This window comes from Plectropomus leopardus, chromosome 8, assembly GCF_008729295.1.
Source record: "Plectropomus leopardus isolate mb chromosome 8, YSFRI_Pleo_2.0, whole genome shotgun sequence".
In the NCBI taxonomy this organism is placed as follows: domain Eukaryota; kingdom Metazoa; phylum Chordata; class Actinopteri; order Perciformes; family Serranidae; genus Plectropomus; species Plectropomus leopardus.
In genome coordinates this window covers 2,990,537-3,009,961 of record NC_056470.1, presented here as the reverse complement: position 1 = coordinate 3,009,961, position 19,425 = coordinate 2,990,537, and the positions used below count along the sequence as shown (strand labels likewise).

Sequence of the window (19,425 nt, the reverse complement as noted above, 5' to 3'; positions counted from 1 at the left end):
GCTTCAGGAAAATTAAGGAGGCAAAGATTTGGAGGATTTTCTCATTGATGTTGGATGGCAATGAAAGAATGAATAGCTTTAGTTTTTACAGTAGCATGCAGGTCTTGTTTTGTACAGTAGTTTTTCACTGGTTCACTGTATTTATTTTGAGTACTTTTCACTGTTATATTGATTTGTCATTGCTATTTATTTGTCAAAATATTTTAGCTTTTACCATGTTCATGTCAGTTCTGTTGCTTATCGACCTTGCTATATGCAAGTATACTGCTTTTATAGCTTAAATAGATTAACTTTACTTTCACTCTTTTTAACCATTGCTATTCATCAAACATATTTGCTTTTTTATTGCTCATTTGTCATTGCCTTTACGTATAGGCCATGTTATGTACAAGTTAGTTGCTTTTATAGTAGAAATATGACTTTATTATATATTATTGTGGATACTTTGCAACAGTCTCAAATTTTAATAGATTATTGATGGGTAAATTGTTTGTAGATAAAGCGTGTGTTTTCATTCAGTTAGGAGCAGTGTGTGTGATTTGGTGGTTGGTCGTAAGTGTCACAAAATTTTGTTAAGAGTCACCAAAGTCAGAGGGCCGGCCCTGGTCTGAAGTTTCAAAAATAAAAATAAAAATTAAATAACATATTCATAAAAAACAATGAAAACAAACCATAGCAGAGAACCATAATACGTTATAACGGTAGCATCTAGGGTAGTCTGCAGACTTTTAGGTGGTTTTTGTGAGAATCTCCCCAAAAGTGTCCCACATTACCCGCCTTCCACCCTCTGCTCTCTCTGATTTCCGACATTATTGCACAGTGTTCCCCTGGTACCTGTCCTCTGTTACAACATCTTCAAATCGTAAAGTAATCAGCGTTTTCTGCCACTGGTGCAGATTCCACAGTTTGGATGGCAGCGTTACTTCAGCACGAGCTCTCCGTGCTCGTGGCATCTGTAATTATGGTCTGTATTACAGTGACATGTGGACGCAGCCCTGGGGGCGGGGCCTCGTTCATAGCGCATGAGGCTCGTGAAGCCGCGCGCGCTGAGATCCGCTATCCACTTCCTTTTCCAGAGAGAGTCGCGAGCAGCTCAGTGGTCATATGACAGCTGCAGAGAGCCCGGCTGCAGGACTGTCTCTTAGCTGTCTGTCTCCACTTGGACCAGAAGGTAAGTCCACTTGTACCTGCGGGTTTTGCTCGGGCTGTTTTTAACAGAAGAAACGCCGCAGACTGCTGCAATCTGCGGACTGACAGAGAGGAGTTTGTTTTTCACGCTTTGTAAAGAGACTGAGAGACAGCAAGTCCTGATCCAAGTAGTTTCAAAACCACCATATCGCAAGCTAGCTGTCTTCTTTGATAGACAAAGATACAAAGGGGGCAAATAAGGTGACAGATGTCCGCTCAGTGCGCTCAGCCTGAAGCATTAAAGGTGACATATGATGCTCATTCTCAGGTTATGCTTATGTCTCGGGGCATGAAATGTTTACATACAATAATGTGAAAACATTAATATATGTTTATTTTCCTGTTGCTGCAGCCACTCTCTTCATCCTCTGTGATCAACAGTCTGTGTCAGCTCCTGTCTCTTTAAGACCCCCTCCTGACCAGTCCGGTCCGCTCTGATTGGTCAGTGTTTCCGGTCATCTGCTCTGCACATTTAGAGGAATTTGCTTGGAACTTTCTTGCAGAAATCAGTGAGATCCTTTTAGTGGCACAGGCAGGTCTGTCTGTGGCAGCTTGTGGCAATCTGTGACAAGCTGTGGCAGCTAATCACATGACTCTTTGCTACACCTACTGCTCATTAACTGTGACCTCCCTGCTGAAAAAACAGCTGAAAACCAGCTGATGCTGGTAGGTGACTGTAGTTGGTTTTAGCTGGTGGAAGATGGTTTTAGATGGTTCTGACCCAGTTCTTGCTGGTCTTTGATGGTTTAGCTGGGTGGACCAACAGCCGGTCATGCTGGTGTGAGCAGCCTGCCAAGCTGTGCACATTTATCTTCATACATATCCCATAACAGTAAATTTAACTGATTTATGCCCTTTGCTTTTCATACTTCCTCCTCATGACGCTCTCATTTCTCCAGACTCAAGGACATTAATTTGGTTTCAATTTTACAAGAAGTTCAGTGGATAAATCAGCTAGAGTGACCATCACAAGCTGGGATGACCAGCTAAACCGTCAAAAATGCTGCAAAAACATACTTTAAGCTGGTCAAACAAGCTGGTTAACCAGCTGAAGTACTGGTCAGGCTGTTTTTTCCTCAGCAGGGCTGATCAATTTCCTACCAGTAATGCTCAACCCGGTGTGTGATTCTGGTATTGTAGGTGCTAAAACTCAAAAGCATACACCCAAGAATTTATAACAAAAGCCACAAAATGGCCCCAACATGTAAACATGTATCCCAATTTTTCAATCTATTTAAGAATATTAAAACAAAGGATATGTAGCAGATTGCCATAAATATCTTTAAACTTAACTTTAATCAAAGTGTGCTTTGTTCCTTTTTATACAAACAGGCAAAAAACAACCTTTGTGGCTTAATTTCCTCATAAATAACATGAAAAACAAGATTAATGTAGTTGGTACAAAGATGAGCTAAAACTAATTTACAGCTGCTGACCTGTCGTGCACACAGGAAATTTGTCCCCAACTTAGTGGACAGTGGGTGGATGGGGGCCCTAGCCTAACCCTAACCCGTCTTAACAGTAGAGTGAGTACCGATATCATACACTAGGGTGTTGCGAGTAGCCACACGTTGTCAGAAGCTGCTGCGGCTTGTCTAAGAATGCTAAACACTGCCACTAGAAGGATCAGTCAATGTTTCAAACATATGAAGCGCCCAAAGATGTTATATTGTTTTAGCTTGTGTGCATAAGTTGTTATCTTGTTTATATAAGATGATAATCAACATGTGCACATAAATTAATAACTAGTTTCCACAAGATTGTACTAACTTGTGTGCACAAAATAAAAGTTATTGTCTTGTGCAATCAATATAAAAATAGGGACTTCTGCATTGGTTTTCCGTCTTATCAACATATTTTTGAATTGATCGGAATCGATTATTTGGAGCACATGCCCCGTCCGATCCTTCGTTTGCATCCGCCATCGGGCAGATGTGGTAAACTGAGAGCACGATTTGCAGCAGATAGTTGTGTTTCATCGTAATGCTGCTACTCCAATAAGTAGAAACTGATTGTTTTCATGTTCAACTTAAGCAGAATTATGAATGGAATTTAAATTTTTGTTATTCATTTTTAGTGAAGTAGTTTCACTATAATGCTGCAAAAAGCTGAAATGAGACCGAAGTTTAGCTATAACTCAACTTTGAAGTGGAATTGTGGTTATATTACTCATTTATAGTATTCTTTACTTTCATTACAATGTTACACTAAGTGAATTTGAGAGCTGAAGACACATTCTGCTTTGCTATTTTGTTGAGAAAACAAATGCTGCACTAAGTAGAATTATGATAAGAACCATTGAAAAATATTTGTTTTGTATATTTGTTTACTTTGTTACTTTTGTAAAAAAAAAAAGATTGGGTATATTGGGCGATGCTCAATAACAAACGACTCAGATCAGGAATCGGGGGGAAAAATACTTAATTGGGACATCCCTTATAAAAAAGTCTCCTTTTGTATAGAGGCTGTGTCCTCGTCGCAGTGGCTGCAGGTTAAACTCCTGCCTTGGCCCTTTGCTGCATGGCACCCTCTCTCTCTCCCCCTTTCACACTTGTGCTGTACTATCAATTAAAGGCAAAAACCAAAAAATATCTTTAAAAAAAGTCCCCTTTTGGGACTTTCTGCCAGCAAAATGCAGGCTTAGAAAAGGAAACCTTAACTTAAAAATGGCCTAGTTAAGAGGCTGATAAAAAGGTACAACTCTGCGCTTTTTGTCTTGTTCATTTTCTTCTGTGTGTTGTGGCACTATAGGCAGACCCGCCTTATTTCAGGTCATTCACTGACTCAACACCGACTGCAAAATAAGCACCATGCTTACAGGCACAACAGTAGTAAAAATATAAAGCATATTCAGCATACAGCTACTTTTGGACTATTGAAGTAGAATTTAAACTTAATGCATTAGTGTGACACTTGTTACCTTATGATACTGTTTTCCCAAAATACAGCTGAGGATAACAGTGAGCTGTGTGAGTTCATTCCTCTGCCTTTTATTATTTAACCAAAACACTTTTGTTGCAAATTATATGCCAAATTTAACAAAGTCACAATTTGGGTTTTTTAAAATGTTAAAGGGCATTTCTTAGAGGTTGTTCTTTTCTGTTTTTATCAAGCAGAAAGTCCCACTGCTGTCAGCAAAAAGTAGGGTTTAGGTATGTAGGTTAAAGTGCTCCCCAGCAGATTAAGTGCAGTGTAAGCATGGAGAGTGAAGGAAGTGTTCATATGGAATATTTCAGCTGGGAGGTGGAAGATGGTGCTATTGTAGTATTATTAAACCTTTCATTATAATATGATATTCCATTTCTACCATATAAACATATATATAAATGGATAGTCCGTGTATTACCTTAAGTAGATGTGGTCAGTCACAACACTCCCGGTCAGGAGAAGCAGTCAGGAGCACCGGGGCACACAAACTAAGCAAAGTACAGCTGTGGATGGTAAATTTACTATTTCTGTTAGAGGAGTCTTTTTTAACCACATAAAAAAGTTCATTTCTTTCCTATTTGATTGTCTTCTGCTGCTTCAGAAGAGTTTGTGTTATTGTGTGACTTTGAGCAGAGATGGGAACTGAGGCTGTTAACGGCTTCCCTGTCTGAATGAACTGTCTGAAGAAAAAGTAAAGTTGTGAAAATACTCTCAGTATAGTGTACACTGAGACTGATATTATTATTATTATTATTATTTTTTAGGTCTGACTTTGTTTTAGGTGTCTAAGATATGTTTTGTTGCTGACCCCTCCACAGCAGCTCATTGCTTAGCTTCCATGTCAGACTCCAGCCTGCTTCTCCAAACTGGGGGTGTGCTGACTGACATCTACTGTAGGTAAATTACTGACTTTGATAAGTACCTCTAAAAGAAATAAAGGTATTCTTGTGAGTCAAAAGTGAATGAGGGAAGGAAAATTGATTCTCATGTTCTTTTTTAAAGGAAAATGTCTGTGGTGAGGCTGGAGGAGTGTCGAGAGCAGATTCGTAAAGAATTGGACAATGCAATGGACTTCTGGCTCAAATACTCTCATGACACCACACATGGGTATTCTAGTTACACCTGAGTGCCTTTGAAATGAAAATGTTGCTTCTAATGGCTTTGTGAAGTCATACTGCCAACTTGTGACTGATGTGTGCATGCTCTTTGTGTGAACCCCTGCTTTGTGTCTCAGAGGCTTCTTCACCTGTCTCGGGAGGGATGGGAAGGTTTATGATGAGCTGAAGTATGTATGGTTGCAGGGCAGACAGGTAGGTTTCTAATATGATATCAGCAGTGTAAAACAAGCAACCCACTGTGTGAAATGTGTTCAACAGATGGTATGTCAATATTTGGTCTTGTGTCTTTTGCAGGTGTGGATGTATTGTCGTCTGTACAGAACCATGGATCGCTTTCGCAAGCCTGAAATCCTGGAAGCTGCAAAAGCTGGTGAGTGTGTGAATGTGAAGTTGATCCAGTTAGTTAAACCTGTTAGCATTAGCAAGACTGAAGGGTTGAGAGGAGGAGTTTTCTGTTCTCTCTCAGGCTGCATCACTGATGGACTGTTAGCGATATAATATCAGTCCACAGGTTCACAATATACACACCAAAAATCATTTTACTTTACTCACCTTAAAAGCCTGGATGTTCCTATGGACTTGACAATAGCACATTAACAAATGGACAGATACTATCATTACACAAATGGGTATTCCATTAACACCAATAAGGAAATCTGCGCTTCATTGAAAACGCCTACTTTGACCTAACGTTGACTTCTACTAATGGCACAAACTGTTCCACTATCACAATTCAGCCTGGTCTAATCAGCGTTAACTCGAGCTAGGCTGGAATAAGCTCCAACTCAACATGTGCATGGAGTACAAAAGCAGTCAAGTGTCCAAGAGGGGACATTATGAACAGTCAAATAGGCTTAAAACTATAACTATTATCAGTAGGCTAGATGATTAAATATGTATTTAAAATGATTGTGTAGAATTACCTTGGAGAACTGACATAAATGCAAAGCATTTGCAGTTTAAAAAAATAAAATAAAAAAATAACAGTATAACAATGCACCACACACATACATGTATGCTTGGTCACACTGACAGAAAAACATCTTAAGACAAAAGTAAAGGTATGCTATTGTACAGAGCGGTCTTTTAGGATTCTTTGACATGTAGCTCAACTAGGTTTGACAGTTATCCTGTCATTGAGCAGACTAGTTCAGCAGGACAAGTTACCATGGAAAATGAGCGGGGACTCACACAAGAAGAAGGTAGAAGTAGATTTATTTGTCACTTTTCAACAAAGTTTAAAAAATTAAATTAAAATTGTCCCTTGATCCTGCTACATCTTTGGAATTAAGTGATGAGTTGATAAAAATCAGCAGCTACTATGAAAATTCCATCCTGTTCCTTGGGCATGTTGCTGCTAATGGCATCGTACGATTTCTGCAGTGCATTTTTGAATTTGCATTGTTGCCCTGCGTCCCATTGGCTCTGAACAAGGCCCACCCACACATTGCAACAGCCCAATCCAGGACGCCAGGAGCCAACCATGTCTCAGTGAAGATGTGAACAGAGCAGTCTCTGATCTCCCGTTGCTGAGTGAGCCTCAATTGCATCTCGTCCACTTTATTCTCTTGCGACCGGAAATTAGCCTACAATGCTATTAACACACAGATGTATTTTGCTTAGCACTCTGGCAGTGGGCCACTTAATACTTTGACTCCACTACATTTCCAAGGGAAATATCGTACTTTACACTTCACCACATTTACCTGACAGCTTTAGTTACTTTACAAATTAAGATTTTTTTTTGCATAAAAAACATGAAAAGTTTATTAAACATGTTTGACATAAATTAAATGACCAAGCTGTTTATACAAGAACAGCTGAAATGATTAGTTGACTAACCAGTTAGCCAATTGACAGAAAATTAATTGCCAGCTTTTTTTGAGAAACATTTAAGTCCTCTATTTTTTAATAATGTTTTGGGGTTTTGGGGGGGTTGGGTGTTTTATTTTTTTCCTGCATTGCATACTTTCATGTTATACTTTAAGTACATTTTCCTGATAATTCTGACTTACTTTTTCTTAAATAACATTTTTAGTAGAGGACCTTAACTCTTCAAAACCTGACCAAATTGGGTTGATTTCTTTCAATAACAGGTGAAGAAGGCAATGAGCACCAAAAAAAGGTCCCCAAAACAAGCAAGAAATGAGCAAAAGATACAAGAAAATACCAGATAATTAGTAGAAAAGAAAACTAAATTAAATGACTTGAAAAAATGCCTGAAAGTTCAGTTCTACAACATAATTTTAAATGTTTAATTATGATAATTAGCTATAAATATTGTTTTATCCTTTTCTTTTCTGTAGACATTTTTCCCTGTCTTTTTAAAAATCATTTTCAAAATCTACTATTCTGCTTAAGTTTATGTACATAGTGTGCTTTCAGCATCTGTATGCATCCTAAAAATTAAAAAAAAAAAAAAAACGTCAACTAAGTTTATAAATAGTAGGTAAATGTTAAGAGTAAATGAGAGTTTTTTTCTTGTAAATTTACCTCTTTAATCTCAGAGAATACCTTGGATCGGCTAGTGCTAGCCCTAACCACTTCACAGCTGCCTTGAAGTGTCATTGTAATGAGTACCAGCAGCAGCATGTAGTGGGATGGTTAACAACGTGTTGTAGAGGTGGCTGTGAATGGCTGAACAACTGCAGTGTGACTGTTCTCATGCAGGTGCAAATGGAAACTCCATAACATTTGCTTTAAGTGACGTCAAAGTGTCCACATCCACAGGTGAATATTTGCTAAAGATGGTGCTGTATTGTGTCCTTTGGTAGACTCATGTGATTAATGAGAGTCATGACAGTGTTTGCTCTGTGCTCATCACCACCCAGGCACAGTAAAGTGCACAACATGTTCTCACTGTTGGGTGGAAATGTTGGACCTGCAAAATCTCACTTTTATATGGACTCAGACAACAGCCATGCTTTTAGATTGAAAAGGATTTGTGATGCTCTGTAGGAAGCCATAAAAAGGTTTTACAGTACATGGGTTCTTTTAAAGGAGTTGAAAACATAAACTTAATACAATTTAGGCAACAATATATTAACCCTTATAGGGTCCACTTTAGTGTTAAACACACTCATATCGCTCTGCACACAAAATCAAGCTTTAAAAAAATATTATACATTAATATTGTTTTCTGCTGTCATTGTGTAAATTTTTTTAACCAACATCAGTTCTAATCATAAATATCAAATATTCTTTAATTTTCAGAATTTTAGTTTACAGGTTTTTGTCATGATGTCACTATGTTTTTAGATGGAAAAAAAGAAACACACAAAAAATGAATTATTTATAATGTACTACATGCTTAGTAGATTTTTTTTTTTGATTATCACAGCCTGTGTCAATGATTAGCAGCAACATACATTACTTTTTCTGTGCAGTGTCAAATACTCACACTCATACTGCTCTGCATACAAAATGCACCTTTTCAAAACCAGACTATAAAAAATATTATTCATGAATGTAATTTCATTCATTTACATTAATATGATTTAATTTAATCATTAAATTAATTTCATTAATATACTTTCATTGAGTTTAAGTTTTTTTTAGAATTTTAACCCTTAATATGCCAGCTCTTTGTCATCTCATTATTCATATTGATGTAATCTTCTAATCTATTGTTCTGTTTGCATCATAGGAGGAGCATTCCTGAGAAAGTTTGCTCGTGTGTCCAGTGGCAGCAGTGGCCAGTGGAAGTGTGCCTTCTGCTTAACCAGAGAAGGTAAAGCAGTCAAAATCCAGAGGACAATATTCAGTGAGTGTTTCTACGTCATGGCCATGGATGAACTGAGCAGGGTCACTGGTGACAAGGACATGCAGGTACAAGTCATACACAACCCCAGTTCCTAAAAAGTTGGGATGCTGTATAAATAATAGAACTATTAATAAACATTATTGTGTTTTTGTAAAATTGATGCCTAAAATACATTCCAAAAAAGTTGGGACAGGAGCAACAAAAGACTGGGAAAGTTATGGAATGATCAAAAAACACCTGTTTGGAACATTTCACTGGTCAACAGTCCACAATTGTGGACAATTGGAGATCATGGATGTCGTGTCCTCCAGGCTAAAGAGGAAAAGGACCATCCAGATTGTTACCAGCTAAAAGTTCAAAGCATCTGTGATGGTAATTGGGGTGTTCGTGCCCATGGCATCATGAGTAACTTGCACATCTTTAAATGTGCTGAAATGTACATACAGGTTTTGGAGCAACATACGCTGCCATTGACGTCTTTTACAGGGACATCCCTGCTTATTCCAGCAAGACAAGTGTATGGAAGGTGTCATTTTTTGTTAAACTTATGTGAACGTGCTTGATCCCGTTCCCACATCATCATCACAGCATCACTCTGACATGCTGGCCTCTGCTCTGCTGTGTTGCCAGCTGGAGGCTGAACAGATGATGGAGCAGTTGATCTACTGGGTCCAGGTGGACTCGTCAGGCCTGGGCCAGCCCCAGCTCCCTGGAAATGTTCCAACCAACAGCATGGCAGTTCCCATGATGCTGCTGTGTCTGGTGCGACAGCTGACTGAAGGCCGCAGTCCGGAGGTTGTTCACAAGTACAGAGAGCTGGCCAGCTGGTGTGTTCAGCAGATTCTACAACATGTCCAGGTATCACACTATAGGCGCCATCTATTGGAGGGGGGGCGCATTGGGTTTTATGCGGCGCCCCCAATCCTGAAACACGACAGGCAACATTTGGAGGCCCAAGCAGTGTTGTAGGCAGTAACATTGCCAGAAATATTCAAATCAATACAGATCAATCCCAACAGGTTTTCGCTTTTTTTTAATAAAGTTTCATTTTAGCAATACTACAGGAGAGGATGTTAAACAGTAAACACTTCCATCGAGGGATTTCCCACACTGAATAAACAGTGCACATATAAACACAAACATGCTGAGTCAGCTCAGTGTCACTATAAATAAGATGTAAGAAGAGTAAAACATTTTTTCACATTAGGTTAGTTAGGTCTGTTTAGGTTTACTTTTTAAATATTGTCTCCTCTTTACCTTTCACAAGCTGATGGAGGCAGCGGTAGAGCAGCAACATTCAGCAGAGTAAAATGACTGTTTTTCTCAGGGGAGTCTGGTGTTTTTGATATAACGGCCTTAAATCCCCATTGGTAAGGGCTGTCTTACAGCAAGGTAAAGCGCTGAAAATATGCTAAATACAGCGTACACTTAAACTGATACTGATTTTTTTCAGGAGGCTTAAAACAAATAAATAAGGGGGCATATCTGGTGGTGGAGTAGGACATACTTCTGTCAATAAATGGATTCTCCCACAGTGCTTCTAACTGGGACAGAGACAGAAGTCCAATATAATGGCCTAATGGAACTATAACCACAGTTCAGCTAAACTGTGCATGGAAACGTACCGAATGTTTGTTCTGCCAGCGGCTTTATTTATTTCTTTGCTGTCACTGTGGGTCTCTTGAAATCCACCATAATGGCCTGGAAACACATATTGCTGTTGAGGTTTTCAAATGTGTTTTTGGTGCTTAGTGATCTAGTCATCTAGTTCCATTATATTGTAGAGAAGGCAGACATTTCTACGACTGATATCTCCAACACTCAGCAGCTCATACCAAAACTATTTAGACTGATAAATAGCACTACAGGTAAGAGGAGAATGTGTATTTTTGATTTGGGGGTGAACTGTCCCTTTAATATGCCAATTACAACATTGTTTTTTTCATCTCTTGTGATCTTGTACAGAGAGACGGCACAGCTATTTTGGAGAACGTGTCAGTGGAGGGAGCAGAGCTGCCGGGTTGCCAGGGCCGAGTGCAGAACCCGGGTAAACACTCCACTGCCTGCTGAGCAGTCAGCCACATGACAGCAAACACAGGGACTGCATCAGGGAGCTCAGATAGAGCTCTTTTCATGCTCTTTGTTGCCTGCCTCAACATTTTCCGTTTCTCATTTCTCTTTGGTGTCCCCCTCATGCTGACGCATGCTGGCTCAGGCCATGCCCTGGAAGCAGGCTGGTTCCTGCTTCAGTTCAGTGCAGAGCGGGAGGACGAGGAGCTCCAGAGGACCGCCATCAGCAAGTTTGTGGAGCTGCCTTATCAGTGCGGCTGGGACAGAGAGCACGGCGGCCTCTTTTCCTTCCTGGATGTAGATGGTCATCCCCCCATGCAGGTGAACCAATCATCTGTACACATGATGATGTTTTCTCTCACACAGCAGATGCTGTTCCATTTTACTTGTAATGGTAGATGCTGGGCCTCATGCAGCAACATTCTCTTAAATTTCTCTTAATTTTCTGGTAAGGGAAAATGTCAGAGAAGTCAACTGCAGCAAATGTTAATAATTAACTAATTAACTAATTAAATAATTAATTGACAAATTGTTTCAGCTGTATTTTCATTAGGTTTATGTGCAAAAAATCCTAATTTGGAAAGTATCTAATTATAATAATCTATCTAATTTAATAATAATTAGAGTTATCTAATAATAGTAATAGTAGATGAGTAAAAAGTACATTATTTACTTATATACCCTCTGAAGTGTAGTGGAGTAGAAGTGGAAAGTAGCATGAGATTAAAATACTCAAGCACAAGTTCCTCAGATTTGTGCTAAAGTACAGTACTTGAATAAATGTACTGAGTTACATTCAATCTCTGGTCAGCAGAGGTATGCACAGTAACTGAAATTACAGCCACTGGGATCAATGGACAAAGTCCAATATATTTCTTTAGTCCTGAAATGTAATAAATCAATCATTATAATGATCTAAATTTGATTAAATGATAGTCATGCTCTTTTAAATGTTCCTCAAATATAAACCTTATTTCTCCTTGTGATGGGCATCAATTTGTGGTCTGTTGAAACAAGATTTTTTTTTCTTATCTTGGTAAGAGTGTTCTTGACCACATTTTTTCCTACGAGACAAGCAAAAATCAGTGGATAATAACGACACAAAAACAAATCATGGATATGAGCAAAAATAAGAAAACATTTGTTTGTATAAGTTGTATTAAATGCACTGAATCAGGCTGTCTGCTGCTGCCTGTGTGTTTGACAGCTGGAATGGAGCATGAAGATGTGGTGGCCCCACTGTGAGGCCCTGGTGGCCTTCCTCATGGCCTACAGTCAAACCAAGAAGCCTGAGCTGCTGGAGAGATTCTTTCAAGTTTCTGAGTACACCTTTAAGCATGTGAGTTTACACTGCAGTGCCAACAAGACAGAGCTGCAAAACTGTGCATTTTTCATAACAGTTCAACATGTTTGCATTTCTCTCTCCTTTAGAGAGTGAGCTGTTCAGATGAATATCTGTTTCATGACAGGTTTACAAAAAAACAAAACATATTTAAATGGCATCAGCTATATTCACCAAACATTCTCAAGCACTCGCTCACCAAACCAAAGCTTGATTAGTAACTGTAATGTGATTACTGAATTTGAGAACACCAGGGCGTTACATTACTGCATTGCAGACAAATGTCATATGATTACAGTAATGCGTTCCCCACACAGATGTGTAAAGACAACTGGAGAGAGCGTTGGAGGTGTGTAACACCCGTATACGTTATAACAGCCCACAAATGTAATACAAATCTGCAGCTTTTAATGTAATTATCCCACAAATGTTAATATATTTCCCACAAACATAATAGCACTCTGAGTAAGTTGTGTTACTTTTAACTTAGTGCTTTGACACGTTTTGACCCGCTCTGCCCAAACCTGTGATATTTTCTAACGAGCTGACTGGAGCCCATTGCCAGGCTTATGAGTGAATAAACAAACAACAGCGACCACAGAGATCATTTTTCATTTTCATATTACATTTGTGGGAAGTTTTTACAATTTTGAAAGCTGAAGACTTTCACCTTCCCACAAACATAACAAATCCCTGCAAATGTCATAGTTAATACGTTTGTGGGAAATTTCGTATTCGGTTTGCAAGAGGCAACGGCTATTATATTTGTGGGAAATGTATTACATTTATGGGATTATTACATTAAAATCTGCAGGTTTGTATTACATTTTTCATTTGTTATGTTTGTGGGCTGTTATTCAAATGCCAGTGTAACGAGGTGGAGCCCCATTTATTCCTATATATGAATGTTGCTCAATGGCGCATCAGACCAAACAAATGGGTATAAAATCACCAGGATCTTCCACATCATTGAGCCCATAGAACAAGCACATTTAGGACTTTGCTGGCCAAGTGGCTAACTACAGGTTTAATTCTATGTTAATTTATATGGGGAAAAATTATTTAATCTTCAGCTCTTGAAGACTTTTGAAATGCTATTGAAATGTTTGGGTTTTTTTGGAGGAGGAGTTCTTTCTTATCTGTGGTGAGGGTCTAAGGGCAGAGGGATGCTGTATGCTGTAAAGCCCTCTGAGGCAAAGTGTGAATTGTAATTTTATAAATAAAATTGAATTGCTCTGAATCAAATTCTGACAGTGAAACAAGTCATTTTACATGGGTTGTAAAATGCAAAAAAATGTATCCCAATTTACAGACATCTCTTTCACAATGTCAGCCTAAGGATAAAAGTCATTTTGGGCCCAATGGCATCACGTAGTAGACCTCAGAGTTGTAAGTCCACTGTTCAGCCACTATGTGAATTTGGTTCCAAAGCCTGGCGCTGTTCCTGGAGGGCCTGGTTTCCTCCAACACTGCGTAGAAGTGTCAATGTGAGTACTGAACTGGAGTCCGGGCAGGGTTAGCCTAGCTTAGCATAAAGACTGGAAACAATTTGTGGTTTTAGAGGGAGTTACATGCTGGAAATATTTTCTTGATGAATAACATCTAGGTGCAGTGACTGTGTGTCTTATCATCTCAGCTCACTTGTTTCCACAATATGAATGTAACGACTAACTTGGAGCTTCCCATAACCAAAACTTCAGATCCCATCAGGTCTTGTTTCTCAGTCCTGTTTGTGTCTAGTCTGTGACATTTTGAATGTGTGCCTGCTTCTGTACAGTTTCCTGATGCCCAGAGCGGTGAGTGGTTCGGCTATTTGACACAAGAAGGGAAAGTTGCACTGGATTTAAAGGGAGGGGTCTTCAAAGGTAAGAACATAACTGTGATAGAGAACGGACAGAATGCTAAAACAACAGAAAAACTGCCAAATGAGCATGATGAAGTACGAGTTGAAGACAGAGTAGCTTCAAACAGATATCACTGTGGTAGGCCTGTTAGGGTTGAGCTCCACATGACGCCATGGGTTCGTCCCAAGTCTCTCTCTAAAGCATCACAAATTGGTTTAATTTCTTTCAAAAACATGGGAAGAAGGCAACGAGTAAGACTTAACAAAATTTAACAAAACTAGCACACAAAAAAGTACAAGAAAATTACGTGAAAATAAACAAGAAAAAAAAACAAACAAACAAGAAGACAACCCCAAAAGTGCTGAAAATTTAAGTTTATATATGTAATGGGGGATCGTTTTCTATATAATTTTAGATAAATAATGATTGGATGATTTTCTAATAAAACTAATTTTTAGGTAGTTTTCGTTGTCACCTTTTACTAATTTCTTGCAATTTTTGGGACATTTCTTGCCTAGTTGGTCATTATTTTTTTCCCATGTTTTTAAGAGCAATCACAACAATTTGTTCAGGTTTCAAAGGGTTAAATAGCTTGTGAAAGGTGTCTTAATGCAGCTCAAAAAAACTGATGTTGATGCAGATTTCAAGGGTTAATTGGATCTATACTAAAAGTTAATATATAGTAATAACAAATGATGGAAAGAAAAATCTTTCTAAAAATGAAGGTTGTTTATGGTCTTTTTGTTGTTCAGAGCTACAGTTTACACAGCTGATTTTTAACTAGATGATGACTCAGAAAACAAATGTAATATAAAACTTGGGAGTGATGCACTAAAGTTTAACCTGTTATTACTCCAGAATGAAACTCTCAAAACATTAGCAGCTTTATTTCTATTGCAGCCACTGCATTGGCCGTCAATACTTCCAATTCAAGGCCACGTAGGCGTTATCGAGTGATAATGGAAAGGCGAGCCTCTTATACGTGGGAGCGGCCACTTATGAGGGATTTCTGGGAGGTGATAGTTCACGATTTCACAGAGGAATTGTGAACAGCTCTTGTAGCTCCTGCTGCATCATGAAGGAGTCAGTTCCTACTGACAAGCATATAGCCATAGCATCAAGTGACCAGAAAAAGACAAAAAAAGTGTTTCTATTGCAGTTTTGACAAATATGGCTTTTTCACATCACCTGAAATACCACCTCATGCAAACATGATTTTTGTTGCAATAAAAGGGAGTTGTGTTTTTATTGACATGTTTCCATTAGGCGTATTTTATATTCGCAATTAAAATTTGCACAGTTTGAGGGTTAATAGAAACCTGCCTATTAATGAGCAACTACAGAGGTACTTCTTTGTAACTCAACACCTCCAGATATTTACTTTTCAAACCTGCAGCCCTAACTAACACTGGCTCAAGTGACATCACTTGTGGACATTTATCCGGCTCCATACAGCTTCCTCTGGAGAAACTCGGGGCTTCATACTACTTTTTCCACATCTGCAGTTGTACTTCCCTGCAAATACACACTGCTGTGTGGAAAATTGCTGTAATTAACTGGTTAAAGATGTGATAACGATGTCTCTCCTCTCCTCCTCAGGGTGCTTCCACGTGCCGCGCTGCCTGTACATGTGTGAGCGTATTCTGGATGATCTGCTGGCAAACAAGGACTGAGCATTCTGACATGAATGTAGTAATAATGGAATTGAATCTGATTTGTCTGATCACTAAATCAAACCACAATAATCAGGTTATAAAGCAAATTGCACTCATTTTTAACAATGTAATGCTGTGAAGTCTGTTGTTTCATCTCACCACAGACATCCAGTCACTGAGACAATTCAATTTTAGATATCCAGAATGTTCATTCTGGATATCTAAAATGACATTGTGGATATGTAAAATTGAAAGCCCCACTACACATGAATAACAAACGTGACGTCATTTGTCCTGGGAAGAATGACGTTGTGGATAAGAAGGAATGTCACTGTGCATATATGAAATGTTCATTTTGACTAGAAGAATTCAGTTACAAATATTAGCAATAAATAGTCATTCTAGCTTTTAAATGTTAAAACAGTTTGTCATATACAACATACATACATACTTAAACATTAAGACTCAAAGAAGTGAAATGTAAAAATGTGCCTTTTTCATGCACACTGAGCGTTTGAGCCAGCTTTATGAGGAGCCTGTATTTTCACATTCTATTCATTCCAGCTGAAACTGTGTTAGAAGCATATAGACAACTTTTGTAACATACTGGTGAACCATAACATGTGTTAGAGAGAGACTGCAACTACAGTATCTGTGTGCTGGAGACATGATTCTGATCCGTAGACTTACAATGTAAAGTGAAATATTACAGTATTGTATATTAAATGTGCAATGAGATGTTTGCAAATCAAGTTATGCAACTCATTTGTCATTTGACAGTTAATGATGTTAACTTTGATAAAAGGCTTCTATACAAATTGTAATTTGTGTTATTTGGTCTAATATAAATATATAGACAAAAATGTCCACCAGGGATACTAAACATTTAATTTCAGGGCCCCTTTTTCTTTTTTAACACACTCAAGCACTAATTTTAAATTGAAAGTACAAAAATGATCAGTGTGAATCGGTTTATTTTCATTGTGAATTACAAAATTATTTCGTCACCCGGTGGTGTCCTCCTAATGTTGTACTTCAGTGATACAACATACATGGATGGGTTGATGTTGTGTTGACCAAGTGTCTAGTTAACCCTTTTGAAACCCAGGAAAACTGGCATGATTTCTTTTAAAATAATGGGAAGAAGGAAAATGGGACAATGACTTCCTTAACAAATCACTTTTGGCGTCAAAAGAAACACTGAATTTTCTCCATTACACACACACACACACACAAACGCACACACACACACACACACACACACACACACACACACACATACACACATATATATATAAAGGATGTAACGCTACATAAAAATCAAGAAAAAAAGGAAAATAGTTTTGGTTTTGTAGTGTTAAAATGACAGCTAAAATTATATAAAATGCAGCACATTTTTTATATATATATATATATATATATATATATATATATATATATATATATATATATATATATATATATATATATACACACATATGTGTGTGTGTATACACACACACACAGTATATATGTATGCGTATACAGTATGTATGTGTATGTATATATATATATAAATAATTTAAAATAGAATTTGCTAAGTGTTTCAAGTTAAAATAAGGGCTGAGATAATTAATTGTCAAACCAATAAATTGTAAGGGTTTGGATCAGGTTTAGATATGGGAGGAAACATATCAACAGGGAAACAGTCTACGACACAACACCGGTTAAAATTAGAGGATTACAGATCGAGAATGAATATTAAGTTAAGTTTGTGGTTAACGCTGTTCACCGAACTTTACATCAGAGGGAAGACCGGAAGTGAGGTGTAACGGCCCGCGACCATGGATGTATTATAAGGAAGTCGGGCGGATGCGAGACAGAAACGGAAGTTGCGCTGTGAAGCGCTAGAGGAAAACTGTCAGTGAAAAGGAATGATGTCGCTGTAACGGTGGTTAATTTCGTGGATGTATGACGAGCTTATAGAGCTCCTCTTACACTTTGGGGACGGAAGTAACGACATAAATAAGTTACTAGTAACGTTATCTCCTCGTGGCTTTCCGGTTAACACTCCTCACGTTAGCATGCTCCAGGAATTAGCCTGTGCACTCAATCTGCTGTTTTCGTTGCACTCACCAGCTGGATGGGAACGTTACGAGCCAAGTTTGTTTTCATGAGTCATGCATCCTGCCATGAAAGAGATGGACTCGGGTCACAGGTAGAGTTATATCAAACTTTATTACATCCAACATATTTATACCATTTACAATACACGGAGAGTAACGTTAATTGTAGCAATTAAACGCTGTAGAAAGGCGCAGGACAAGAACGGTCCCCTTTATTGTTATTTAGCAGCCTGTTTTTCCTGACGGCTCTAACATCACTACAGAACGAGCTTAGCGGGTTAACGAGTGTTTTGAGCCTAAAGCCAGAGTTCACAGTGTCCCACAGGTAACTATGGTAACATGGTACATTAAGTTAATGTCATTAGAAACCACTCAGAAGGTGGCAGAGGGACATGATTTATTATATATATATATATATATATAATATATATATATATATATATATATATATTAATTGTTTAATTTGTTTTTATTGTTTTTTTCACAGATTAACTGTGTGAATATAGTGACATTTTCTGCACAAAAAGTCAATTTTATAATAATTAAGTATTTTGGCTGGGGAGAAAGTGATTCAGAATAATATCGAAATATTTTGCGTGGTAAGATTGTATCAGTACTATCAGACTTCCTTATAATACATCCATGATCAATACATGGAAGCCAAGGCTGCATTCAGACCCAACGAGATGTTGCAAAACATATTTCAACACAGAATTTGGTGCATTGAATACTTGTGTCTTGCAGCTGCACTGCCTTTAATGTGGTGTGGTTGAACTGAATTCAGTTCAAGGGGTTTCATTGATGTGGGAAAACTTCCATCTACATTGCCACAGCAAGTGAGTAATAAAAGTATACTAAGTACAAATCTACCAGAATTTGGTTTATATACACTCTGCTGTTAATTTGATTGGGTACACCTCCGACACACACCCACCTCACAGGAGAAAACCTCAAAGCCCGCCGCAGACAGTTTTACACCATTTAGAGGAGCAAAACGTTGCAGACGTTTGCAAAAATGTGCACTCTTCTGTACTTTAATTTATTTTAGTTTTAAGTTTTATTTGATAAAGAATAATGTAATGTTGTATAATAAGTTTTGGTGTCAGTTTTGTTCTAAATCTATACAGATAATGCACGCTTTATTGAACACATATCAGAAGTTATTCTAATGAATATCTGGTAATTTCTGACATCAACACACATAACTGAATCAACATTGAAGCATCTGGATCAATATTGAATCGAATCGAAATCTAATCAAATCGTGACCCAATGAATAGAAATTTAATTAAATTGTGAGGCTTTTGACAATAACCAGCCCTACTTATCAGGTAACTGATGATTCTCAGTCATTGAGGACATGGTGATTATTAGTGCTATAGGCTATTGGAGACTTTTAACCTCTCATCCAA

General features: G+C 38.1%; 1 protein-coding gene across 3 annotated transcripts; it reads left to right on the top strand.

Annotated features, from left to right (window-relative positions):
* Positions 1 to 1,084: 1,084 nt before the first annotated feature.
* LOC121947022 (renin binding protein) lies at positions 1,085 to 16,265 on the top strand. Of its 3 annotated transcripts, XM_042491889.1 has the most exons (12): positions 1,085 to 1,171; positions 1,541 to 1,629; positions 5,119 to 5,223; positions 5,351 to 5,426; positions 5,529 to 5,604; positions 8,881 to 9,062; positions 9,628 to 9,855; positions 10,963 to 11,044; positions 11,213 to 11,388; positions 12,275 to 12,406; positions 14,187 to 14,274; positions 15,853 to 16,265. In XM_042491889.1, the coding sequence occupies exons 3-12, from the start codon at positions 5,123 to 5,125 to the stop codon at positions 15,924 to 15,926; spliced, it is 1,215 nt and encodes a 404-aa protein (XP_042347823.1). In that variant the 5' UTR covers positions 1,085 to 1,171; positions 1,541 to 1,629; positions 5,119 to 5,122; the 3' UTR covers positions 15,927 to 16,265. The 3 variants fall into 3 exon arrangements, with proteins under 3 accessions (XP_042347823.1, XP_042347824.1, XP_042347825.1); XM_042491890.1 differs by lacking the exon at positions 1,541 to 1,629; XM_042491891.1 differs by lacking the exons at positions 1,085 to 1,171; positions 1,541 to 1,629 and adding an exon at positions 1,839 to 1,854.
* Positions 16,266 to 19,425: the final 3,160 nt, after the last annotated feature.

Bases quoted from the DNA above. Each gene is read 5' to 3' on its own strand.
- LOC121947022 (XM_042491890.1), top strand. From the start codon at position 5,123: ATGTCTGTGGTGAGGCTGGAGGAGTGTCGAGAGCAGATTCGTAAAGAA. The intron at 5,224-5,350 runs GTATTCTAGTTA...TTTGTGTCTCAG, and splicing joins TCTCATGACACCACACATGG to AGGCTTCTTCACCTGTCTCG. The intron at 11,045-11,212 runs GTAAACACTCCA...ATGCTGGCTCAG, and splicing joins GGGCCGAGTGCAGAACCCGG to GCCATGCCCTGGAAGCAGGC.